Below are 25,909 nucleotides of genomic sequence, written 5' to 3' on the forward strand. Positions count from 1 at the left end.
TCCTTGTCTCCGACCAACAACACCACTGGCTAAAATCCATATCGGCGCTTTGCCCGATCGCAATATAAGGCCATCCGGCCAGTCCATTGAGATTCTCATATCATGTCCCATTCTCTTGTCTTGTGTCATGATCCTGGCGAGACCTGGATGTTATTGTCTTTGTTGTTACATACTTTTGTTTGCTTTATGGGTGAGTCCCAATCTGGCTTGATTTCGAATCGCTAATCCCATCCGCGTGTCGCCTGAGAGGATATTGCTCGTGGGTTGCAGACCATTACTTCTCTTTCTCAGCATGCTTGCTCACTCATCATCCACGATTAATCGGTGACAGCGGGACTGGATGGCGTCAAAGAAGAAGCCAACAGCGGTCCGCTTTGTTGACTCCCACCCTTTCCCGTCCTCCAAGCGAGAACAGGAGCTAATCCGGGCCTCGGCCCGGTCTCATGCTGCAACTGTGTCGCACCCAAAATACAGAAAGCAGTCCACTCAGCGACCAGACGAAGAAACCAGTGCTGCTGCTCTCGCGACTCGTTCGGAGCGATCCTCAAGTGAAGAGACCACGTCCCCTCCGTCGACACGCCCCGTGGACACCCCGTCTGCTCAGGAACTACTTCAAGAGAGTGCTAAGCCCTGGCAGAAATTCAACCAGCAGAATCAACCTTTCCACAGGTATCGTCTTCCTACCAAGAGTTCCAGCGGAAACAGCAGCACAGAGGCCAATGTCGGACGCAAGAGGAGGGAGATTCAAGTCAGGCGAGATGGAAATCAATCGCAGGTGGTTGCACAAAGTTCCATTCCCATATTCAAAGGAAACACTGATCCGTTCAATACAACGGTCATACCAGTCAGTGCACTTGAGCACTTGTTACTTCAACAGGCCCGGGCACAATCGATGCTGAACACCTGGCCATCCGAGATAGCCTTGCGTCACAATCACGGCGCCCTCACGGCCGAATCCCTAAAGAAAATGCCAGCTTTTATCACAGACAAAGCTTCTAGTCATGCAATTATCTCCCATGCATACTACAGCAGCAGCAGCAGGCAGCGGAACCGAGGCCAGCCGTACGAGCGGACATTGGGGCATGCAGAGAAACATAAATTCCAGGCACTCAGAGCGCTACAAGAGTCTCTGGAATCACAGCGGCACACTGGAGACGCTGGAAAGCTGAGGAAAATCTTCGCCGCCTGCTGCTGGCTTGGAGCCGCCGAGATGCTTAGCGGCAATGTTCATGCAGCAATAGTCCACTTGACCGCATCCAGGAAAATAATTGAGTCGATGGGAGGTTGGTCAGCGATCGGCCGCATGGAGAAAGAAATTCTGCTTGGTGCGGTGGTAGGCCTCGCTGCTGCCCTACGCACTCGTCCTGTGATGGAAATTGGCGACTTCGACCCTGGATCGTGGCGCGACTACCCGTGGAGCACCGAGTCGAACGACCCGCCCACATTATGCGAAGACTTGAAGCTTGCTTTCCCTGAAACAGCTCCCTCTGAATCTTCCGGCTCAACCTCCATCAGCCCGGCCCTAAAAGCTATATTTGAAGACATGCGAGAGCTTTTAGTGATCGAGGAGCTAAAATTCAAATATGCGACGTCTAAATCCTCTGGCACGACAGAGATCTTCCGCTGGTCTCATGCTCGCAAAGTCGCAGTCCGAGCTCGCGGTCTGCACTACTGTTGCGACTTGGTTGAAGCTGCTAAAATGGATGGCAAGCCTATGACAGTGGTCTCCGCGCCTAATGGAATTGCATCCCAACTCGCGCTTACTTACGAGTTCGCGTTATGCCTTGCTATGCGCTGTTTTGATCGATGCATCTTCGAAGAGCACTATCAACCCGGCGGCGTCTTCCGTGAGAGCAAACGTTACCACATGGAAATGACTGCTGTCATGGAAGCCCTACGGCCCGCGGCCGCGGACTTTTCTCTTGTCCCTGATGAACGCACACGCGATGTTCTGTGGATCTACTCTATTGGTGCGTACGTGGAAGACGTATTCTTGCGTCCCGAACTCGAGCGAAAGGGGGACCCGGTGCCGTCTCAGAGGCGATTTTTCAGCACCCGCTTTAGCTACTTGGTCGCCGCAAACCTGGATTTTGGTAGCTTTGAAGACGTCACGCGATTCTTGAGGGAGACATATCTCTATTTTCCCCGGTTGCAAGATACAAGTTTAAAGAAATTGGTCGAATTCTGAACATGAGTTACGGCAATTTCGCCGCCCCCAACAACCCTTGGCATGCTGAATGCGAGAATGTCATCCCGACTACTACCAGGGCATTTGGCGAGGCTGTTTCGGATGTATGACCGGCGATTGCCCGGTTGGGAGATGTCGGTGCACTGTACAGCACGCATGGCAGTGAGGCAAGTCGGCTTCAGTCGACCGGAAGATGATCGCGACGGCAGATTATGCTTGATATGTTCACACAGCCATGGAGCAGATCCGAAACGCTCTCTCGGATCCCGGCACATCTACGCGGAGACTTCGGGATGCTGTCATTATCGGAGAGCCTTCCATCACGGGCAGCGATATTGACGAGACATCCACATAGGCTTCCACATCCAACGACACATTTCACGATGAGGGAAGATGGCCCGAGGTCGCTAGCCCGAAGCTAGTTATCCTTTACGAGGTTGAGTGTCCCGACACAGCGAAGATTGTCGCAGACGGCCGAAATATGGCTTTGTCCTATGTTTGAGGGAATGGGATGTGCGCTTAACATGGGCACTTAGGCAGGATGCACGCGGGAGCACGAGAGGATGGGAACTTGTGCTTTCCCGAATTCTACTCTACAGAGATATCTACCTCTCTATGGATACTAATATATGTAATATGAAATGTAGCTGGCATCAAACACTAGAAGCGCGTGGAAATCATACATGGCTCCATGACCGGTCAGGAAAGAGAAAATAGTGTCTGGCGGTCCACCGACGTCCTTTCGATGTCTATTGCACAGATAGAGCAAAGGTCGGGGTAGACGAGGACAGAAGGTAAATCTTCCAAACCCTCCAGCCCAGACGGACTCTTTCTTTGCTTTCCTTGTCTTCATTCCTAACTAGGATATTCTACATATCAAACAGCACACAGGTCACTCTTGCTCTCGCTTCCCTTCAGCCGTCCATTCCATCTCGTCCGTCACAATGGGCAGGGAATCTGTTCAATCAGGCCGTTCTTGACACATTTTGTTCTATATTGTCGCGAATCTTGTTGACACGACAAAAGCCAACAGCAGGATCCAATCCATGTAAAAGTCGCTTGGTAGAGCTCGAAGTTAACTCACTGCTTCCACCGCCCCTCAACCGTCTTCTTCCTCACTAGAGGTCTCAGCGCCCCTACGCCTACAAACAACGCCACCACCGTGAGGACCAATTGCACCCGATTAAAGCCCTTCCCCAACACATCGAATGCCATGCTCGGAGTGATCGTCGTGCCAAATACATCATGTCCGAATGCAAAAATCATGGATGTAGATTCCAGGAGGGAGGGGGAAGAGAGAACCTCCTTGATTCCCATCACTTCGCGTGCGTGTGTGAGGTAGTATTTTGGATCAAACTCTAAGTTGGGCATATAGCGAGTGAGACCCTCCTCTCGCTCCGTGGCATTGGGATCCCGCTCGACCGGACGGCGAGGATCGAGTATTTCGCGGGGGATGCCGATTATAGCATTGCTGTTGGGTAACGTGGCGAGCAGTTGGCGTGTGGTTATCCCCTGCGCGGTTTGCGAGACTGCTAAATGAGAGATTGGTTCAGCCACAGTGTATGACTGAGATATGACGTGGGGTTTTGCTGCGGCGCCGTCCACAGAGAAGACGGAATAGTTCGTCCGCGCTGACAATAACCCCCGATCATTCGGGACTGAGGATTCGTAGAGTTCGGAGATGATGAGCTGGTTGGAAAGTCCGGAAGTGAATGGGTCACGGGCGGTGAATGTGTAGGCGTACCAGTTTTCGGAAATCACAGCAGGGATGTCTGAGGAAAGGACGCCGGAGTGGGTTGCGGTATGTAAAATGGCTCCTGTCACGGCGTCGATTAAATAGACTGTCAATGCTCCGGAATTCGAGGTGGCCAGCAGAAGCGCAATGTTTGGCGAGAGATACTTGTACAGTACGGATCTGTCACCTAGCACTCGGCCGATTGAGGCAACTGGATCATGCTCTGCCCGAGCAACAGCATGAACGATCTTCATCCCTTCTTGTGGCTTCAGGATCCATGTTTTCTCGACATTGCGACCAACGGTCCATCCAACTGCCTTTCCTTCTGGGCTTAATGTTACCACAACGTTCCCTTCCAACGCAATGACAGGGACGGAATCTTCGGCGAGATGAGGAACACCATCGGATCCAACTTTGATGACTGCTGGCGCAGGACTGCTGGGGATGCGAATCAGATGAGATATGGGAGTGGTGCCGGGCTGGTATTCGATAAGACTTCCATTACTCGCGCTTAAAACAATGAGGCACCCATTGGAAAGATAGACTGAGGCTTTTCCGTCAGCAACTGTAACAGACTTCATTTCAGCATCTCCCGGGATATAGCTGGAGAGATCTGATTGCCACCTGAGGACCCCTGGAGTGGTGGCGTCGAGCGCGATTACTTCTTTCCGACTCGTGGCAACAATCACAACCTTGGTCCCCACTAGATTTTTGCGGGTAATTGCATCAGCATCAGGAGTATATTTCAGAATGCTGTCGGGAAGGCTGCGTAGATACTCTGGAAGTGATGTGAGATCATGGAGATGTCGCTTGAGGCGATGGATGTAAGCCGTCCAGGGGTTAACAGAAGATTCAAGGTCGAGTTCCTCAGCCAGGGCATCTGGAGTGCCATTTTCGTCCCATGCAGCAATATTTGCATATGCCAGCATTTCCGGCCGGCTCCATTGCAGTTCTCCATTGCGAATGAGAGACCAATCTCCACTTGTGGAGAATTCAGCGACTCGAACAGCGTAGCTGGCCTTCCCCCTACTGACAACCTCGGCGGTCGCGTGTGAGCGAAAGCTTCCCGGAGAAGTCTTGAAGTTTGTCTTCTTCCATCTTCCTAGCTGTCCGTGTGACTCCGAGGAGTACAAAAGGACTTCCGACTCGGTAGAACGGATGAAAAAGGTGGTCGTCTCATAGCTGCTAACAGTGAAGACACTCTCTTCTTCGGTGGCCGGTAGTGAATAGGCCTTTGTAACATCGCCTGATTTTGTGTTCACATGAAAGACCTCGGCCCATTGTCGTGTCTGGCCTTTCATTTGGAGTAGAAAATGAGTTGCCGCAGCTTGGTCACAATCTGCATGGACAGTAATATCCACGATCTCCTCACCCTTTTCGTCCAAAGTGAGGGACGATACTTTTGGGTTGTTGAGAAGGCTGACCTTGACCGACCGGAACGGTCTCTCGGCGGAGATCAGGAAGGGAAAGTTGGAGCAGGAAGCCGCTGCGTATCGACGGTTAGTCCCCAGCGGCTCAGCATCGACGTGCACGCCCGTTTGGCTAGTCTCGTGCCCTGTTGCACTGTCGAGAGTGACAACTTTCGCCTTGTTGCTCGTCAATAAACCGTGAGACACTGCGATATAATAGATGTGCTTCGAGGTGACAGCGATTGACACGGAGGAGCCATGCGCTGTGCTTGAATCTATGTGTTGCCATCGTTGTCCGCTCCCGTCGCCAGCAATTCGAATGACCGAAGTATGTGTTTGAGAGTCCGTTGGTGTAGCTAAAACCATAAAATCTTGCGTAACTCCGTCGGTGACGGAGCCTTGGAGAGGAATGGCTTGCAGTCCATCTATTACGGTCCCCTCCGGCAACTTGTAATCCCAAATGAGTCTTCCATCGAGAGCATCCCAACACGCCACAGTTGCTTCGTACCCGCTCACCAGCTGTCCGTCTCTTTCTCCCGAAACCAGAAAGGAACTCAAGGCATTATCAACAGGTTGTCCTGCCAGTGGCTGACGCCACAGCACTGATCCGTCCTTTGGATTAACGGCGCCTAGAACAGCTTTGTCGGAGACGGTGTAGAGCAGAGAGGCATTGGTGTTCGAATGAGGTCTATGGAAGAAGGTGGTATGGGGCTGTGGGCTTCCAAGAAGAGCGTGGTGGAAGTCTATGTGGAAGGCATCGTCAGCAAAGATGGCAGAAGCCGGCCAAAACAGAGTCAACAATATGGAGACTACTCCATACCACCTCATCCTGCTCGCCGGACCTAGTGCAGGGGAGGGCAATTGTCTGTAATATTTCGCAGTGGACCGCCGCAAACGAATGCAATGGAGTGAACGCAGTCTAGAAGAGTACGTCATGTGATTCGGCAAACCTTCTTATTCAGATGCCCTTATGTATGGACTCGATATCATAGAGCAATGCTTGTTGTCAGACCTCCTCGACCTTTTCCTCCTCAAGTATACCATCTCTGCCATCACTCTCAGCTAAAGACATAAAGAGTGTACTCCAAGGATCAGACATAGCCGTTAAGTTACTTCTTTTCACCATTTTTCGTCAAGCTATCTTGTCTGGCTTTTCATCCGTCACGAATTCAAGACTTGCTCCAACACAGGTCGATATGTCTCCAGTCCAGGTACATTCAAGCCAACCACCTTGGCTCCGTCATCCCATCTCCTCAGATTTGCTTTCTCATTTACCCACTTGCTCTCTTGCCACTGTCGCACTTCATCCGGGCTCATGGGTCCTCCCTGAAATCGTAAACTCTCCTTGCTTGCGTCGCTCAGAGTGTTGTAGTATCCATCTTCTGTGGCACAGAGATAACGCTTTGCAGGAACGTGAGCCTCGACGAGCTCAGCCACCTTGGCCGGAAATCCTAATGCCAACAGATACTGGGCACCCAGTGTTTCGTGAGAAACCCTCCCCACGCTATCCGAACTTTGCAAATCCAGGCTGATCATGCTATTCGGACGCATGTTCTGTACCTGAGCTCCGCCCAGGATATGCTCAGCATCCGCCTCTGGGACGATCTGCCCAATGTCATGGAGCAATGCGGCTGCAATTGTTTGTGGGTCCGCCATACTCCGGGCGGCAAGGTGCGCACATTGTAATGAATGTTCAATCTGCGATATCGGTTCGCCGATGTAGTCGCCTTTCCCATACTTGTTGAGTATGTCAATAATGCGGGATGCAACCAGTGCCGCCGCAGGTTCAGACTTCCACATTTCTTCATCGAACTGCCAGGGAGGAAATGAGCAAAGCACGAGAAGAACAACTAGTGGCAACCATAATCGGTTTGGTTCTTACCTCGAGCTGCTTCCCAGCATCTACACTCAACATTGGACTTCCATATCCGTAACGTAGTGCACCTTCTTTGTACTCTTCTCCCTTTTTCCGCAGCTGCACAGGTGGCCATACTACTTTTCTGTGCGCGTAATACTCGTCATGCAGGTCACCTTCTCTTGCACAGTTGTATGTGGCATAAAGCGCTTTTCGGTCGTGATTGCTATGGTTGGCGCCACTCCGGTGAGCAAGATAGGAGCCGAAAACGAGGACTTGTCCTGCAGCATCCGGATCAGAACTTGGAAGGCCAGCCCTCTACAGATTCGTGGGACGAGAAAGCACCGCTTGAAAAGAAGGTGGTCAACCCAGCTCACCTGCTTTGAGCTCCACAGGGGTCCATTTCTGTTGCTTGACCCATTCTGGCTCGATGCAGTTGTCTTTACCAATTGGCACGTTCATTTCATGGCTCCCATCAACGACCTCGAGGCCACCATTGGTCATATCCGATGGATCAACAGCCAAGAGGATGGCAAGGTGGTTGATGTTTTTGATGTGAGTATATGCTGTCGAATCAACATGGGGCGCAAATCCCCCTATGCTTTGGTGAGCAACAGGTCGACGCTGACTTTGTGTGTGAAGGCCATACCACTTCCTGCGAGCTTGTAGTTGATCTTTTCTTTGAACAACAACATGTCCTCCCCTGACAGTTGTTTGAGCAGATTCAACACCTTCTCTCCGCGAAGGAGGTTATTCAAGCCTGCATGGGAATTTGCATAGTTTTCTGTCCGGCAAAGCACCGTTTTCCCTTGAGCGTTGATTTCCTGCCAGATCTTCAGCGTTTCATCACTTGTCCGTCTCCAAAGCATATACCTCGTACGGCATCCATGGACTGTTCGCATCTGTTGGCCAGTCATGGACTTCCTGCGCCCATCGTTGGAGATCCTTGGTCTCTTCCTCGGAGAGGACGTCACGAAGGATCAAGTAGCCATTTTTGCGAAAGAACTGGAGCTGCTCTTCGGTCAACAGCATTCTGCCTTTTCTTTGCGCCAAACCAATTTGCGATGCCTGAAAATTTAGTATGCTTAAATGCTCCAAAACTGCATCTCTATCCCGACTACGCCTATAGTGACCTAACTTAGGCCGCTTATATACTTTCCTTGCCTTCTCTCACCCATTGGCCAATTGAAAGAGCCCTCAATGGAATACTTCCTCTGTGGATCGAAACCAGCATTTGCCGACCTTACGACGCTAGCTCCTCCCGTCAGACAACAAGGATACGAGGTGTCCACGTGGGCTACAATGCTGCTCCTGTTCAGGATTTCTTGTTGTCAGACATTGCAACATCGCACTTCGAACCGAGTGGCTGCAGAAGATGCGACATCGAACTGTGTCAATGGCTTTCTATTGCAAAAAGATCGCCATCCTCCCGGTTCTCTAAATCCGAATCATCTTGTTTGACCTTGGCACGTGGGTTAAGCTCATGCAAGCTTGCCTCGAAAAAGGGCTGTTGGAGGAGAAGGCTGAACGCCCTTCGCCTCGTATCTTTGGCAGAATTTAACGGCGAGGCCAGTGGCACGTTCCCACACAAGTGGCGGGCGATTATCATGAAGGGTTTCCAACCTACATTTTCTCAATTTATTGTTGAAGCCAGAGCTCTCGGAGTTGACCACTGGTTAACGGAATCACGGCGAGATGGCGGCGGTTCGAGATCGAACGGGGCCCGTCGACGCGAGAGGTTTGTAGCCGCAGAACAAATTTCCTCAGGATATATTTGAAGATGCATATGGATGCCCACGCCTGCTCTCTAGACCCAAGTCCAAGGATTTCACTTCGACACTACGGGCGACCTCCTTTCAACCACAATGGCAGCCGAGAAGTACCAGCCTTCTTACGAAGTCGCGGGTCATGAGTCCTCTGGGAGTCAACCCAATGGACAGGATGTCGACATTGGAGACAGAAGACTCAGTCGAGTAGACATCGCCAGGATCACAAAGGTCTCGTCTGTCATCACCGTTTTGGTTGCGGGACTTGCCTTGTTCTCCGATGGATACAACGCGCAAATCATTGGGTAGGTGCCATGTCGCCGCCGAATGGAAATGAAATACTTACACAATCACCTTGCAGATACATGGAGCCCTTGTTCACGGACCTGTACAAAGACGGCATGTCTAGCATCATCAAGACTCGACTGTCCAATGCATATCTCATCGGCGAAATCTTTGGGATGCTCTTTTTTGGCTTTCTCATCGATAAGATAGGTCGTCGAACCGGTATTGTCTTTGCAACTTCCTTCCTTGTCCTAGGTATCGTGTTGGCTACAGCTGCCCATGGCACCACTCAACTCGGCATGTTTTGGATGATGATCGTTGCTCGTGGTGTCGCTGGTTTCGGTGCTGGAGGTGAGTACAACTCAAATGTTGCGACGCCAGTCGACGTCCTGACAACAGGCTCCAGGTGAATACCCGACCTGTGGGACCGGTAGTGCCGAAGCTTCAGACGAGAGTGAATATGTCCGCCGCAGACGAGGCTTCCTGGTTGCCGTGGCGACTGACTTCGCCATCGACCTGGGCTTCGTAGTGGCTGGTGTCGTTGCCCTAATTGTCATCGAATGCTACAATGAGAAGATCTCGAGCGGCACTTGGCGCGTCTGCTTTGGATTGGGTTTTGTCCTCCCTGTGGCACTTTTCTTCTTCCGAATTCGGATGGTCGAGTCGACCCAATATCGCAAACACGCTATCAAGCGAAACGTGCCCTATTGGTTGATCATCAAGCGATATTGGAAGCCCATGGTAGGGACTTCTCTGGCGTGGTTTATGTATGACTTGTAAGTTGGGTGCCATTCTTCCTTCCGTGAGCGTCGTTAACAGGTCGAAAGTGTTACCTACCCGTTTGGAATCTTCAGCTCCACCATCATCGGGCAACTCAATCCTAACAACACCTTGATCCAGAACATCGGATACGGGACGGTGGTGAATTGCTTCTATCTGCCAGGCTGCCTCGTGGGTGGGTTACTGATGGATAGGATTGGCCGCAAACAAACTATGACCCTTGGTTTCGCGTGCTGGGCCGTCTTAGGATTCATTCTCGGAGGCGCATTGAACCCTATTCAATCCGTCTTCCCTCTCTTTGTCGTCCTCTATGGGACCTTCAATAGTTTTGGAGAGATGGGGCCTGGGGTTTGCACCTTCTTGACGGCGGCCGAAAGCTTCCCTACCCCTCTGCGCGGCCACTTCATGGGGTTTGCCGCTGCTGTGGGCAAGGCTGGTGCCGCCATTGGAACTCAAGTTTTCACGCCTATTCAGAACTCCTTCAGCGATACGCAAAAGGGTACTCAGGCGGTCTTCCTCATTGGCGCCGGATTCGCCGCCGCCGGGGGCATTATTTCCTGGATATTCATCCCTGACCGAGATCGAGAACTTGAGAGCGAAGACGCCAATTTCAGAGAATACCTTGCAGCCCATGGATACGAGGGGGAGTTCGGCGAGAGCTTGGTTGCCGAGATGAAGACGACTGCTTTCAAAGCGGAGTACATCAAGACGTCTTGAAAACTGTCCGAATTGAATCTACCATAGATGAGCTTGTACCAATATCACGGGGTTGCAAAATCAGATACAAGGGTGTGCGGACAGTCGCTATTGGTAACTTTTGGCAGCTCTTGATCCTGGAAATCGATGATAGCGGTCGTAAATCCAATGAGCAAACGGACTGAGGCCTACCTGGGTTTACCAGTGTATTTCAAGTGTCTGGAGGGTTGGGGTTCCCAGGCGCGTGTAAAAGCGGCGGCGGGGGGCTGCCATATTAGGTCACCAGGTTGCGTCCGAACTTCTTACCAGTAAATATCAATTTCGCAAGCTGGAGCACCAGATTTCTCGAATTCAGTATGCGACTTAGCCCTTCCCCTCTTTTTTGATATTACAATTTTCTTTCTCTTTACCCTTAGTCTTCGGATCCTTTATAGTCATCCGAAGTATGATATCTTCTAGTCAACATGGACGGAGACGTCGCCGTGGAGCCTGAGGTCGACTCGTTCAGTCTTGTTCTGCCGCTCCCTTACAGAGTCGCGATTATAATTGTTCTTGGTATGTCGCTGGACGGACGCCTTTTGTACATGGTCTAACGGCGCAACTAGGTATTTGGGCATGGGGACTCAATCTACATTACTTGCATCTTGTCAAAATTGTAGGTGTAATGTCCTGACCTTGTCTATCGGTCCTCTGCTCACCATCTCAGGATGTGCCAGCGTTGATTCGATATCCTCCTCGACAGGCGCAGCACCATCACTACTCGACATATCGATTGGCATCTTTCCTGTCCGTTCCATTGATTACCTCGCTTCTTCTCTTCTGGGCCGTCACACGGGGCAACGAGCGCGCAGCTCTCCGATGGCAGATCCTCCCTCAGTCCTACCTCCTGCTGCTCGCGGTGTGCTTTCTACTGCCACTCAAACGCATGTCGCGCTCGGGTCGACTACATTTCCTGAAGTCGTTTAAGAGAATCAGCGTGGGCGGCCTGGCAGAAGTACAAGATGGAAAATTCGGGGATATTCTGCTGGCTGACGTTCTCACGAGTTATGCAAAAGTCCTGGGAGATTTATTCGTTTCGACATGCATGCTTCTTGATGCAAAGACAACCAGTACAGCGAGACCAAACCGCGGCTGTGGAGGCGCATACCTTGTGCCTCTGATCATCAGCATCCCGAGCATGATTCGGTTACGGCAGTGTCTGATTGAGTATTTTCGGGTTCGAAGGAATCGATCTACGTCTTCGGGTTGGGGTGGGCAACATCTGGCCAATGCGTTAAAGTATGCGAGCGCATTTCCAGTCATCATTTTGAGTGCTTTGCAACGAGGTTATGACCCTAACAAATTCCATCTGAGCGAGGCTGGGCTGTTCAGACTATGGTGAGGACAACTAATTATTTCCCTCTTGCATTTCTCTAACATTCTGCAGGATGTTCTTCGTTTTCGTCAATTCATTCTATTCCTTCTACTGGGATGTGGCCAAAGATTGGGACCTTTCCCTCTTCTCCTCTAGGCGCGAGAGGAGTAACCCAGAGTACCCTTGGGGCCTGCGGCGTCACCGGTACTTCCATGCAAAAGAGGTGTACTATAGTGCCATTCTTATAGATTTCCTCCTGCGGTGTACCTGGAGTTTCAAGCTGTCACCACATTTGGATCACTTTAATGACCTGGAGGGTGGGATTTTTCTGATGGAGTTGTTGGAGGTGGTGAGAAGATGGATGTGGATTTTTTTCAGGGTTGAGACGGAATGGGTAAGGAACAACCGGGGCCCTGCGACGGACGATGTGCTCCTTGGAGAGTTCGCAGGCAAGATCGATGAAGATTAAGAGAGGCTTCTCTGCAGAGTACAGACCGAAATCTTGCCGCCTGACCGTGGCTGGTGATATCAAAAGATTGGCATCTCCACTTTTGGATATGCAGGTACCTACCAAGTAATACCTAGTACACCGCATTGACCGTAACGCCGCATCCCCCGGCCCGCACATGTTCCTCTCTTCCCACCTCGAAATGTTCACCGCATCGCTTCCCCCTTCTTTCACATACCTTCGTGCCAACAGCAGCCGCTATGGCCAACGAACATCCAGAGTCCACTGAGGACTTCGAGTTCATCCAGACACCTCCTGCCCCTCCGGAGCAACCTCCCTCAAACTGCGGTGTCCGCACCACTTCCGTATGTTCTGCAGCTCAATGAAAGCTCTATGTCTTCTCCTGACTTATGGCGGGCTCCTCTAGTATCCCTCAATCAAGAATGGTCCTCTCCCTGCCGACGCCGCAGGAGGTGACTCCTTCAATAACATCCTGCTCATCGGGCTGCTCATCGCTGTGCCGTGGTACATTGCCCGCCAACTGCATGGCGGCATCTACACCACCCTCTTCATTGCAGTCTTCACTAGCATTCCCATCCTCATGCTGTTCTGGGCCGTCGCCTCAACCATTTCTCCTCGAATAAATGACAAGGCCACATACCCGGGTCGTCCAGTCGAACACTACCTCGACTTCCACAGTGAGGAGGATCGAGCAAGATACCATGGTAAAAACAAAATCCCTATTGAGACATTCCACGAGATGTACTTTGACCAGAAGGTCTCGTTCAAGGGTGATTGCTTGGAGACCTTGGAGTATCGCCACGACTGGGCAAGTTTCCGCTTCACGCTCTCATTATTCCGGTACTTTTTCACCGGCATGATCCCCGAAGTTATCATGCACACCCGCTCCCAGGATGAAGAACAAGTCCGTGATCACTACGACCGTGGTGACGATTTTTACGCCTGGTTCCTTGGCCCCCGCATGATTTACACGTCGGGCATCATCTCGGACATCAACCGCGAGGAATCTTTAGAGGAACTACAAGACAACAAACTTGCCGTGGTGTGCGAGAAGATCGGTCTCCAACAGGGTGAGACGCTCCTCGATATCGGCTGTGGCTGGGGAACCCTGGCAAAATACGCCAGCGTTAACTATGGCGCGCACGCAACTGGCATCACGTTGGGCCGTAACCAGACAAAATGGGGCAACAACGGTCTCCGGAAGTCAAACATCCCAGAAACCCAATCTCGAATCCTCTGCATGGATTACCGTGACATTCCTCAGACCCCACCCAATAGATCCAACGAAAAATACAAAAAAATCACCTGTCTCGAAATGGCCGAACATGTGGGAGTCAGACACCTCTCGAGCTTCCTGCGCCAAGTCAACGATCTATTGGATGACGATGGTGTTTTCTTCTTGCAAATCGCCGGGTTGAGGAAGTATTGGCAATACGAAGACCTCATTTGGGGTCTTTTCATGAACAAGTACATCTTCCCTGGCGCCGATGCGTCGACTCCTCTGGGATTCGTGATTGATAAACTTGAAGGTGCGGGCTTTGAGGTCAAAGCCGTGGACACGATCGGCGTTCACTACAGTGCGACTCTCTGGAGATGGTACAGAAATTGGCTCGCCAATGCCGACAAGGTCAAGGCAAAATACGGCGTGAGATGGTACAGAATATGGGAATTTTTCTTGGCCTGGAGTACCATTATCTCCAGACAAGGGTCCGCGACTTGTTTTCAAATTGTGTTGGTTAAGAACATCAATTCGACACACCGCATTGAGGGCGTGAGACAGCAATTTGGGCTTCAAGGAGCGCTACAAGCCGGGAAAGAACACATTAAAGCTAGTAAAGGCGACAAGGAGCAAAACGGGAAAGCAGTGAATGGGCATGCATAGCGGTCAGTCGGCACCGCGGAGAGTGAAGGATAAAACGAGGAATATGTTGGAACTTGGGGGGAGGTGATTGTCATCTTTCAACTCGATGAACTGTCACCCGCGTGTGTTGAAGTAATCCTTTTGGAGTGCAAGGCCTTGATGAGGCAATGGGGAAGACATCAAGTAGGAGAGTATCAGATGTGGTTTTCCAGCTTGAGTGCCAGAATCAAGAGTCACGAATCGGAGGCAAAGTAACGGAGATTGAATGGACCGTCTGAAGTGACCGATAGATTTAGAAGTGCAGGTCGCGTTGCTCGGGTCGGGATTGATCTGTACTAGAAGACGGAGTTGAATTAACAAGGTGGTACATAGCTGAGCGTAGCTATATCATCATATGTAGAAAGGGCTGTTTGTTTCGCGCTGAGCATGCAATCCACGTATAACGAATAAGTCACTGTCTTTGATCTTTTTAGAGGAATTTCTCGAGGCTTGAAGCCTAACCACCTGTCCACAAGGTCGTAAGGAGGACAGAACGATTGACAGCTCGATTCATGACCAGCACGAAAGAGGCAACGGAGACGATGACTGGATTGTCTTAAATGGCAGAGAATTGCGACGAGCCCTCTTGTCCGATGCCCTTCCCTTTCTGTGTGTGACTGAGAGAAAGAACGGCGTCTTTGGTCTGTCGACATGTTGCAGTCGACAACATGTTTCGATTCTCTGTGAACTTCGCCTAGGGGGTTTATATCTGCGAGAATCTGCGAGGGCCGATCGGGTTCCCCTTTTGAAGGACGTCTGCTGTTGGACCTGGATTAAGTCCATGGCGCGCATGATGAAAAGCAAACACTACACGACCTTCGCAGAGATCGTAACACTACAGTCCTCATGAGCAGCGGAGAACCGACGTGATCTAATGAATCAGGGCCCGACCATCTCTGGTCAGACTAACTGCGCACGAGTCTGGAAGAACGAGTCGAGACTGACGTTGCTACTGTTGGTAATATCGTCCATATCTTCATCCTCCTCTTGTAATCCGCTGGCAACCTTCTGTTTTCACTCTTCACAACCTGTTCTCTCTCAATCTCGTCTGGTCGGAAGCTTAAAGCATCCCAGTCGAGACGGTTCGCTGTACTCACGCTGGTGATAGTCTGAAGGCACAATGGATGCAAGGATCAGGAATGTGGGATTTGTGCCCATGAGCACAGGCTAGAAATGAACGGACCAGTGTGAGTGATCACATCTAGAAAGGCAATAGGACATGCTCAGAAAGGGTTGCCTTATCGCGTGGACGAGACGACGTAGTTGGATGTTGGCTCTTAGACACCACATTTCGCAAACATTCAGCGGCGTACTCGGTACTTTCATTTCTGACGAGGTCCTTTCATGAACGTTGTAAAGCAAAGTAATGGATCTGGTTTCACCATCAGAAGGCAACTGATGAAGGTTTGTTCTGTACCTCGTCACCCTCGTTTTAACGCATGCATGCCCATAGAAATTCGTGGTTGACCTCATTGCCTGTGCGCTTTTATGTATCGACACTCATACTGGGAGTTGGAGCGGATTCTGACGACTTTCAATTCGTGGTGGACGTTGGCCAGGCTTTCTGCCGGGTTATTCGTGTGAGGAAAATACATAGATTTTCTAGCCTGGCGTGTCGGCCTCGAGTCAACCTCACACAGATAGACCAACATTGTGCTCCATCTCCAGTGGTCTGAGCATGGGACTACAGGCTCCAGATTGAGCAATGGACGTGGCCATGCCGTGTCTCTTCGTGCAGAGTCAAGACAAGGTAGAGCAAGTCAAGTGGGCAAAGGGATATACTCAGAGGTCAGTGAGTCATAGAGCGCACGACCTCGAGCTGTTGAACCTCCTTCGGTGTCCTGGTGTATAGCCGGAACGGCTATACTCCGTACTATTCAGATTGTCGAGCCGAAGCACGACGGGAGGACCGGCGATCTGCCTTGCCGCGGCCCCCAGGCCCTGCTGTCACACGATGCTCCTGGGGCCTGGACCCGGATGTGACAGCCTTTGAGGGGTTGCGCCTCGACCGCGACTGCGTCTACTTGTTACCAACTAATCTGCTGATTTCGGACGGGCCCAACGCTTGAGGAAAAAGAAAAAAAAAAATCAAATTGCAGAGATGGGGCCTCCCTTGTGACCAAGGGGTAATTGGTTCGAGGCTGAGGCTGGTCGGTTTCTATGCTGAATCAGGAAAGTCAATGGAACATTCTCTCCCGCTTCTTATGCGGGCACTAGCAAGGGTTGAAGGAGACAGCATGCGACTACCGGTAGGACAAGGGTCATGGGTCCAGAGGGGGGAAGGATGATTCTTCAGGAAAGGGAAGGTTACCATCGCGTGGAACTCCATGCATTCGTAAGGAGGTATGTCTCACACGAGACGATATTATTTTATTTCTCTTTCCAGCATTTGCCGGACGGCGACCTGAAGGACGGAGCATGCTTGGTAGTGGCGATTGACTGAGAAATATTGTAATAGCAACTGCAAAAGGAAGGGTCAGGCGAAGGATCGTTACGGAGCACAGAGCACATCGTATCGAGCGCCACTTCAGGCCAAAGGGCAATATCCGGTATCGCCTCCGCCTCAGCTTGAACCGACTCTGAGGTATGCCCAGCATTCTTGATGAATGCCCAGAGACGATCGAATTGCTTCTTTCAGCCCACGATGAACGGGCGCCTCTTGAAATCGCCCACACTTCGAGCATGGTGTCGATTGCACAGAAGCCAGATCTAGATATAGTGGAGCCGGGGGTCGTTGTCACGATCCCATCCATTCATCATTTGCGGAGACACCGTTTGATCGTTGATGCTATGGATTTGTCGCGTTGGCTACTATCACCGCGCCCGAGTGAAATTGCTGATCATAGAAGGCAGTAACATCATATGATGGGAGTCATGAGTTCTTGCTCGATCTCAATAATCTCAACACGGTAGCATGAAGCCGACCCGGCGGGCGTTCTGTGGATTTCACAAGTAGGCAGCGCCTTTCCCGTAACTAGAAGGCGCGAGTTCAAAACGTGTAGCCTTTGATAACTTGCGCGCTTGGAGGAGGATTGCATAAAGACCTCTCTTTTCTTTTTCTCATCTTTGTTTCCATCCACTTCATTTGAGTTGGCTTGCGACGGAGTTAGATACCACTAGGACCGTAATGACTGTGTGCTCTCCGTATGTTGCCTCCGGCGTGCTTGGCTGCATGGAAGTCCATAGTGGCAGCGCTGGCCATAGAGTGGATGGCCATGGCAGGAAGAAGGCGCAAAAGACTCGGAGTGTCTGCGTCGCTCAAGCCTCGCCGCGTCGGAGTCAACAGCGACGGAGCCTTGGCGGGCAGCTGAGAGGAGGTTGTGTGTTCACCAATCAATGAGAAACGTGGTCAATTCAAGCACCGTGACTAGCTGGCACGTGTGGCTTGGCGTCCGCTTTAGAAGTCTCCTTCAGGGTAGCTCCCCGCCAAGGCTGCCCCGCCAATACAACTCACAACATTTTGGACCTTGCAGAAAAATTCTGAGCGTACGCCTAGGCACCGCCACCAATGCTGTTTTCCCAAGAATCCCCTGCTGAGTCGAGCCTCCTCCTGGCTCCAGACTCTTTCGGGCTCGTCTCCCCCGGCCACTCGAGGTGTACCATGACATTCCCTCCTTGGTGTTGCCTGCATATGGCCCGCGCTAAAATCTCTGCAAGTTTCTTGAACCAGCCATTATCCCGACCCTACAGGTTGGTGGGCTAATTCTGAAATGGCAAGGTGAAAATACAAGATTGACGGAGCAACGCGACAGAGAACCCTCAAGGCACGATTCGAAGATTTCATGGTCTGATACGGGAGTGCCAATGAAACGCCATGGCCCCGTCGTTCTCGCCTGTCGGTCTTGATGAGTCTTGATGGGTCTTGACTCTACCGACGGGCTCTTGGACCAGACGTGATGGAGGGTTGTCAAAATGCATCGTCTGAAGTTTGAAGGAGATTGCAGATCACTCAACCTAGCACTGGTTTCTGCGTCCGTTGGATCTCGATGAATGGCGTTGAAATCAGAGCCACGCATGGTGATATCAAGCTTTGGTAACAGCTTGGCCACGTTCCAAGCGCGTCGCCTGTGGTTTGTTCCTTCAACGTAGATTCGGCACCCTTTAGGAGCGAGACTATTCCACTGGTCTACTTGGCACCCAGAGACTCTTCAAGGCTTCTCGAACAAAGCGGCTGTCCCAAGCGAGACGGATCATGGTACTCTCGACATCCAACGAATGGACTCGGGCCGCAGAGACACTGCAAGACAGCATGAGAGAGAAAGTCATGAAAGGTAGGGCATCCCGATCCTGTCCTGCCGATCTTATTGGTGGCGAAGCCATATCAGCGCAGGTTGCCTGGGTGCCACCCTGCAACCACCCGCTCTGCCTCGCATACCTATCCATTTCATGTTCCTTCTGCTGATCCTGGGGTCTTTGCCTGCTCATTGAAATCCTATTTCTTCTGCTCAAGGCGTGTCCTAGTGGCCTTTGGCTATTGGCTCCCATGACCCCTTCGACTCTGTCAAGGGGGGGACGATCCAAGTGGGGAATGTGTCATCGTGTAGTTTGACGCTTGCAGTTCGCCTTGTCGGCCCACTAGCACTCCACTCTGTCGAACTTTTCAGATTCAGCGGGCCTCTGCTGTGCCCAGAGCCTTGGTACAGACGCGATGTGACCTATGTTGCAAAAGGTATATGTAGTACAGCTCCTGCCGGCTTGGACTTGACGCTCGGTACTTGTCTGGTCTCAAGCAAGCCTTCCTCCACTGCTTGTCCAGTCTTGACTTCCTTTAGACTCTTGGACAACCTCCACAGTCAACTGAAAAGACCTTGGCCGCCATGGCGATGAAGACGGCTGGCGGAAACGCCGCCTTCCACAATTTCCACAACGACTTTGCACATATCCAGGACCCCAACGAGCGACGACGACTTGCCCTCGCTGAGATCGATAAGGCTCCCTTTGGTTGGTACCATGTCCGTGCCATTGTGGTCGCCGGTATTGGCTTCTTCACCGATGCATACGACATCTTCGCCATCAATTTGGTGACGGCTATGTTGGGTGTCGTGTACTGGCAGGATGCTCCCAATCCCAAGAACGCAGGAAAGATTCCATCCAACTCGGATACTGCTATCAAAGTTGCAACCTCTGGTGGTACGGTTATCGGTCAAGTCGGTTTTGGTTGGCTCGCCGATATCGTTGGCCGCAAGCGAATGTACGGTCTCGAGTTGATCCTCATCATCTTCGCAACTCTTGCTCAGGCTCTGTCCTCCGACTCTCCTTCCATCTCCATTGTCGGTATCATCATCTTCTGGCGTGTAATGATGGGTATCGGTATTGGAGGCGATTACCCTCTTTCTTCCATCATCACTTCTGAGTGAGTTTTCCTGCGTTGTCTTGCATAGTTGTTGAGAAGCTCATTATTCCCAGGTTTGCCACTACCAAATGGAGAGGTGCCATGATGGGTGCGGTCTTTGCTATGCAAGGCATTGGCCAGTTTACCGCTGCCATTATTGCTTTAATTGTCGTTACTGGCTTCCACCAGTCTCTCAAGACTGCTAAAACCGTCGACCTCTGTGATGGTGTTTGCCAACTTGCTGTTGACAAGATGTGGCGTGTTATCATCGGCTTCGGCGCAGTTCCGGGCTGCATTGCCTTGTACTTCCGTCTCACCATCCCCGAGACGCCTCGTTATACCTTCGATGTTGCCCGTGACTCTGAGAAGGCTGTGGAGGACGTGAAGGCCTACCGATCTGGTCAACACGAGGGCCATCCCGACGAAGTCAGCCGCGCCGCTGCCTTGCAAGACTCGCGGCAGCGCCTCGAAACTCCCAAGGCCAGTTGGGCGGATTTCTGGCGACACTACACCCAGTGGAAGCACGGCAAGGTCCTGCTCGGAACTGCTGGTTCATGGTTCTTCCTCGATGTGGCCTTTTACGGCTTGGGCCTCAACAACTCCATTATTCTCCAAGCCATTGGCTACGCCAAGGGTGACAATGTCTACCAGATTTTCTACAATACCGCTGTTGGCAACCTTATTATTGTCTGCGCGGGTGCCATTCCAGGTTACTGGGTGACCGTTGCGACCGTTGATACTATTGGCCGCAAGACCATTCAGATGATGGGCTTCGTCCTTCTCACCATCATCTTCATTATCATCGGCTTCGCATACAATCATCTTCACGAAGGCGGTCTTCTGGCTCTCTACGTCCTCGCCCAGTTCTTTTTCAACTTCGGCCCCAACGCCACAACTTTCATTGTTCCCGGCGAATGCTTCCCGACCCGCTACCGATCCACCTCGCACGGTATCTCGGCCGCCTCGGGCAAGATCGGAGCAATTGTCGCTCAGACCGTCTTCGGCCCTCTCCGAACCAAGGGACATCCTACCAAGGACAACCCGTCTCCTTGGCTTGACCATGTCATGGAGATCTTCGCTCTCTTTATGCTCTGCGGCTGCTTCACGACTCTCCTCATCCCCGAGACCAAGCGCAAGACGCTCGAAGAACTTGCTGGTGAAGTACCCGGCACCAAGAACTATGACCCCGAATCTGCTGGTCATCGCAAGGAATCATATGTCGCCCAGACTACCGACCAGGGCGTCGTGGAGGGTGACAAGACTGCTTGAACGAGTTTCTTTTCTATAAGATCTTCTCCTGTCGTTGCCTCCAATATATACACATAACTTCCGTTTCTAGTGGACATCCACCGTGGGTCGTGGGTGGATAGTAGGGGTCTGTGTAGATTAATACAATAGTATACACATGATCCATGTTTTCTTGGTTTCCTGCGTCAACGCTTCTATTCTCCCGTAAGAGCACTCGAATTCTTACTGGGAACGGATGTTTGTTGACATCCATATAGGCGCGACAATGACCAACCTGCACCTGTATTTCGTGCATGTTGTTGATCACTTCCCAGTACAGGCAATTTGTATGGACATTGGGGGAAATGGCGGGAAGGAAAATATGCTGACGGGATGAATAGTAGCTCTTTCTCCTTGGATGACCCGTTCTGTTTGGGGGTTTGGGGGGGGGGGGGGAAACCTTCAAGGCAAAATACAAGAACAGCCCCCGGATATAATATCCGAGGCATCCGTGTCCCCGGTACGTTCGGCAAAGCTTGAGAAAAGCTTACCAGAAAGCTTACGTAGCGCACGAAAAGGCTGGCGAGCCGGGATTGTCCCCAGGCACGAGTTCTGTATAATATACCCCTGATCGCTCCTCCGTATCCTGCATATGCGCGCAAGAAGTAGATCCCTGGGGCTAGAGGTGGGGATCTTGACGAGGGTGCGGAAGAGGTCCCGAGTTCGAGATTGGAGATCCTGGGGCGCGGAGGGAGAGAGCTGCGGTTGGAATGATGTGTAAAAGAACCGGGTCATCTGCCTTTTCTCTACACATATACATATGTGTGCGAATACATATATATATATATATTCCGTTCTCTCAGTTGTCTTCCGCAATCGACCATAGGACATGGAAAGCAGGGCTTCCCGTCCGCTCAGCCGTACTTAAGCCATGTGCCGGTCAGTTAGTACTAACGTGGGTGACCAGTTGGGAATCCTGACTGTTGATTGTTTTTGCATGCCTTGCTTTTGTTTTCTTTTCCTCTTCCCTTTTTTTTCTTTTTTCTTTTTCTTTTTCTTTTTTCTTTTGTTTTTTTTTTTTTGCTCTGATCCAGAAGATGTGGGATGCCGAAGTTATCCGCATTTAAAGAGACTAAACAGTCGATGAAAAGAGCATCATCAAGATGGGTATATAGGTAGGTATGGTTGATGTTCTCTGCGAACGTTCTCGGACACTCCCGTTAGGAACCTGTTACAGTCACTCTTCGCTAACGTCAGTGCTTCTCTCATGAGAGTAGAGCGCTGAAGACGTTCACTCACTTGTTTTCGTGACCCCACGACCTGCGGTGAACTTTCAACTCGGCCCATTGTTATTCTCACAAGTTAACGTCGAATCGCGAAAATAGGTGAGTTACCGTCTTCAGCGCTCTCCTCTCGCAGTAGACACACTGACGTTGTCACCTATGCGTTAACTCGCATTCTTTTCACAGGCCTCATAAACGACAATGATCCTAGAGTATTTTCGAACATATTCTCCATTCCGGACCCCGTCGGATCTATTACAAGATACGTACCGTCGCAACACTTGTACCGTCTTCAGCTTCACAGTACGCATTCCTTGCTCTCTTGTCACATCATGGCATCTTCACAACAAACATCGACGACTTCCGCAAGACAAGCAGCATGGCGAAATACCGGATATCGGCAGCCCGGGAGCCGGGCATTTCACTATTGCCGTTCGAATAGCATTGAGTTCGCTAGGATTGGCCTGGATTGGCAGTCCTAGATGCGATCTTTGATTCCCTTGAATTGCCTGAGGAGACTTTTGCTGGATGTACTGACAGCAGACAAAACAGATACGCTGCATCAGTAGACGCTACATAATGCGTCGCCCTTTCCGCAGCCTCCGTTGTCCTTCAAGGCCGAGGCGACCGAGCGTCAGGTTGTGGACGATGTAGTGCGACTTCCCAGACAGCCACTCTCTCGCGGCGAAGTCTTAGGGCTAGTTCGTGTGCTCTGGAGTGCATTTTGAAGGAGAAAAATAAATGCATTGGAAAGACATCTGTTTGTTAAGATGACTTGTTGCTACCTGCAAATGACAGGGCTTGAAACAGGACAAGAACAGGGGTTGGAAATTAACCGACAAAAAGGTGTCTTCGGTGGGGGGCAGTTGGCACTCTGTGCTTCCTCAGGTTTGTCTCACTCGTTTTGTTCTCCGAAGTGAAGCTTCTCATGCAACCAGAACCAACGTGGTTGGAGATCCAAGATGCCCCATGGGCTACGTCGAAAACACCACCTCGGCTCTGAAGAGGCTTGATAGAAATGGCGTTGCGGGTTGCCTTGCAGCACCAGGCGAACTTCGGTTCGCATGCTCAGCCTCATAAAGCCCTCTGAGCCCACCAATGTGACTCAACCTATGTGCTATGGTCCTTCACCGACTTTCCGGTGCGTCTAATTGTTTTGTCTTTTTTCGCAGGCAGATTGATGGACGGCAGCTCTTCCGTGCTTGGTTTTCCGTGGGATGCCTTCAGTGCCGTGCAATGTACGACTTCTACTACGCCAAACTCCTGGATGACCCATCCAAATTTGAGCCTCGGGCGGGCAACAGATGGGTCGAGGTGCGGGAGCCAAATGTTAGCGACTACTTCAAGTGTCCTACCGGCACGTCAATTGACTTGTTACAGGCTGGCGGCGAGCTGGTGTTGCTTGATCGCGAAATTCCCGAGTCTGAGATCATAGATTTGATTGGTGCTGCTGCTTCTTTACCATCAGATGGAGCCTTCGACGACGGTCTTTCCAAAGGCCGCCTTCGACTCCAGCTTTTGATTGGGAGTCCGGAGCAGCACAAAAGCGATGCACAGATTTTAGCGCTGCCAATCTCTCGCGACACCTTCGAGACCGTCAGAACTGCTTGGAATCTGCCCCCAGAACTCCTCCGCATGATGCTGAGCACCCTGCCTATAGCCACGGAATTCCGGGCCAAGAACTCCGCTGGACAAGCGATAACGGCCCTCATGGTCCGAAGCGCGAGATCAAGAGATTGGAATTTTTGCCTTGGACTCGTTTATAACGAGGAAACAAGAGTCATATCTGGTATCGTAAACGGCATGCAAGCCGAGGAGACCGATTTGATGCTCGAATGTCTTCGCGAGTCTACAAGCTATCTGCAAGATCCTATGCTACTGCCAGTGTTCCTGCTGGAGCTTAAGGTCCACTATTTCGCTGTCCTTCTTGAGAAGCGAGCGCAAGGAATTGAAGATATTGAATACAGAACCGGCATGAGACATGGGTTTTCGACGAATCCGAGCCGGAACGCAGCACGAGATAGGGAAAGAGAAAAGCTGCTGAAAGAGCTCAATTTCGATGAGATTACTCAAAAGGTACCGTTTATCTTTCATTTTCGGAACAGGCTGACGGAAATTTGCAGCTGACAGGCGTCACTGGAACCCTATCCTTTTGTCACATGACATTTGCTTCCAGTCTTAGAGCTTTGGAGATAGTCTGTACGATCCGGAGTCGGCTCATCAGCCATTCTAAAGGGCGTCTGGAGGGCGTTGGCTTTAACATCCAAAACAGTCTTGACATGAGGATTTCGTATTTGCGAGAATTGATTGTTGGCGCCCAAGTTCATGGGGAAGTTTTGTCAGCACGGACACGGGCTCAAGTTCAGACAGTACAAAGGATTTCGAATCAAAGAACTCTCCGTGTTTGTGACCTTGCTGATGTAGCTACACAGGTCTACAGCATGATCGGTCAAAAGGACAATAAGCTCAACATCGAGACCGCGGCGGCTTCCAAGAGGATTGCAGAAATTGGCCTACTTCACAGTAACGCTATGAAGGACATGGCAGAAGATTCGAGGAATGCTGCTATCCTCACCCGCAAAGACAGCACGGACATGCGGATCATCGCAATGGTGACGCTCCTGTTCCTTCCAGGCACTTTTGTAAGTCAACACTCTCGTCAAGTTCACACCAAATACCGGCCCTTTGTGCCGAAGCAAACATGGCGAGATCTGGGCTTTGTGTATCGTGTACGGTTTTAACCCGGCCACTGACTTTGCGGGACTGAAAGATGGCAACGTTATTCAGTTCTGGCTTCTTCAACTTCTTGCCAGGAAGGTCTGATCAAGTCGTTTCGAAGTGGATATGGCTTTACTTCGCCTTGACTGGAGGGTCGACCTTTGTTGTCTTTCTCGCTTGGTACCTGTCGGCGAAGAAGCAGAACAAGGAGATACTGACAGTGGTGAACGGAGAAACACGTTCCTCCATGCCGGCAAACGCACAACTTGAACCCGAGCACAGTATAGTGACCACACCACCGGCTATTTCATCACTGTGGCTGGAGCGCTCTAAAATCAACTGGTGACATAGATCCATTCACCTCTTTTGGCAGCTCACCGGACACTGCCAGATAACTATGGCATTAGAAGCCCGCCACAGCCTACCTTGAAATCTTCGAGCTCTCAACCAGTGACGATCATCTCCTCCAAAGCATGATAGCAACTTCAAGCTCGATTGGACAGACGTGGGACAGTTACTAGACTGAGAACGGCGCAGGAACAGGCTCACAATACAGCTCTGGAGGGGCAACTAGCAACTCCTAGGTCCCTCGTGAGATTCCTTCCTCGGCGGGGTGGCATTCCGCCCCGGCGTGCCAAGGAGCTACGGCATTGTCGTGGCATTCGCTTCAGGAGGTCACAGCCCATCATTGGATGGCAGAGCTACGAAGACGGTAACACATATGCAGCCAAGGCTTTATCCAGGATCACAGCTTTTGATCGAGCTACATGTATCAGCGGGGTACAATTACTTGCTAATATCGATTTTCAGCCTAGCAGACAGCTTCAGTCACTCACATACTACCATACCAGCCGGGCAATCCGTCGACGCCCATACCGCAAAATGCAGGTACAACAGTCCACGTTGCTCAGT

The 25,909-nt window shown here is 51.2% G+C and overlaps 8 protein-coding genes and 1 non-coding gene across 9 annotated transcripts; 7 read left to right on the forward strand and 2 right to left on the reverse strand.

Moving 5' to 3' along the window:
• Nucleotides 1–340: 340 nt before the first annotated feature.
• Nucleotides 341–2,188, forward strand: Z519_09877 (uncharacterized protein; the record flags this gene model as incomplete). Its single annotated transcript, XM_016767598.1, has 1 exon — nt 341–2,188. One exon carries the CDS (start codon nt 341–343, stop codon nt 2,186–2,188), a length of 1,848 nt encoding a protein of 615 aa, XP_016616390.1.
• A 1,080-nt stretch (nt 2,189–3,268) lies between these two features.
• Nucleotides 3,269–6,160, reverse strand: Z519_09878 (uncharacterized protein; the record flags this gene model as incomplete). The annotated part of the gene is made up of 1 exon (XM_016767599.1): nt 3,269–6,160. The coding sequence occupies one exon, from the start codon at nt 6,158–6,160 to the stop codon at nt 3,269–3,271; it is 2,892 nt and encodes a 963-aa protein (XP_016616391.1).
• A 333-nt stretch (nt 6,161–6,493) lies between these two features.
• Nucleotides 6,494–8,219, reverse strand: Z519_09879 (uncharacterized protein; the record flags this gene model as incomplete). The annotated part of the gene is made up of 5 exons (XM_016767600.1): nt 6,494–7,144; nt 7,215–7,468; nt 7,565–7,783; nt 7,837–8,011; nt 8,061–8,219. 5 exons carry the CDS (start codon nt 8,217–8,219, stop codon nt 6,494–6,496), a joined length of 1,458 nt encoding a protein of 485 aa, XP_016616392.1.
• An 833-nt stretch (nt 8,220–9,052) lies between these two features.
• Z519_09880 (uncharacterized protein) lies at nt 9,053–10,735 on the forward strand (the record flags this gene model as incomplete). Its single annotated transcript, XM_016767601.1, has 4 exons — nt 9,053–9,258; nt 9,315–9,589; nt 9,645–10,014; nt 10,066–10,735. The coding sequence occupies 4 exons, from the start codon at nt 9,053–9,055 to the stop codon at nt 10,733–10,735; spliced, it is 1,521 nt and encodes a 506-aa protein (XP_016616393.1).
• A 443-nt stretch (nt 10,736–11,178) lies between these two features.
• Z519_09881 (uncharacterized protein) lies at nt 11,179–12,537 on the forward strand (the record flags this gene model as incomplete). Its single annotated transcript, XM_016767602.1, has 4 exons — nt 11,179–11,269; nt 11,320–11,369; nt 11,421–12,091; nt 12,141–12,537. 4 exons carry the CDS (start codon nt 11,179–11,181, stop codon nt 12,535–12,537), a joined length of 1,209 nt encoding a protein of 402 aa, XP_016616394.1.
• A 239-nt stretch (nt 12,538–12,776) lies between these two features.
• On the forward strand, nt 12,777–14,419 carry Z519_09882 (uncharacterized protein; the record flags this gene model as incomplete). The annotated part of the gene is made up of 2 exons (XM_016767603.1): nt 12,777–12,881; nt 12,944–14,419. The coding sequence occupies 2 exons, from the start codon at nt 12,777–12,779 to the stop codon at nt 14,417–14,419; spliced, it is 1,581 nt and encodes a 526-aa protein (XP_016616395.1).
• Nucleotides 14,420–19,254: 4,835 nt separating this feature from the next.
• On the forward strand, nt 19,255–21,038 carry Z519_09883 (phosphate:H+ symporter; the record flags this gene model as incomplete). Its single annotated transcript, XM_016767604.1, has 2 exons — nt 19,255–19,790; nt 19,844–21,038. 2 exons carry the CDS (start codon nt 19,255–19,257, stop codon nt 21,036–21,038), a joined length of 1,731 nt encoding a protein of 576 aa, XP_016616396.1.
• An 834-nt stretch (nt 21,039–21,872) lies between these two features.
• Z519_09884 lies at nt 21,873–21,988 on the forward strand. Its single transcript, XR_001677180.1, has one exon. It is a non-coding gene; the product is annotated as a 5S ribosomal RNA (ribosomal RNA).
• A 1,527-nt stretch (nt 21,989–23,515) lies between these two features.
• On the forward strand, nt 23,516–25,102 carry Z519_09885 (uncharacterized protein; the record flags this gene model as incomplete). Its single annotated transcript, XM_016767605.1, has 4 exons — nt 23,516–24,355; nt 24,403–24,648; nt 24,712–24,921; nt 24,944–25,102. 4 exons carry the CDS (start codon nt 23,516–23,518, stop codon nt 25,100–25,102), a joined length of 1,455 nt encoding a protein of 484 aa, XP_016616397.1.
• Between the last annotated feature and the right edge of the window lie 807 nt (nt 25,103–25,909).

This window comes from Cladophialophora bantiana, assembly GCF_000835475.1.
Source record: "Cladophialophora bantiana CBS 173.52 unplaced genomic scaffold supercont1.16, whole genome shotgun sequence".
In the NCBI taxonomy this organism is placed as follows: Eukaryota; Fungi; Ascomycota; class Eurotiomycetes; order Chaetothyriales; family Herpotrichiellaceae; genus Cladophialophora; species Cladophialophora bantiana.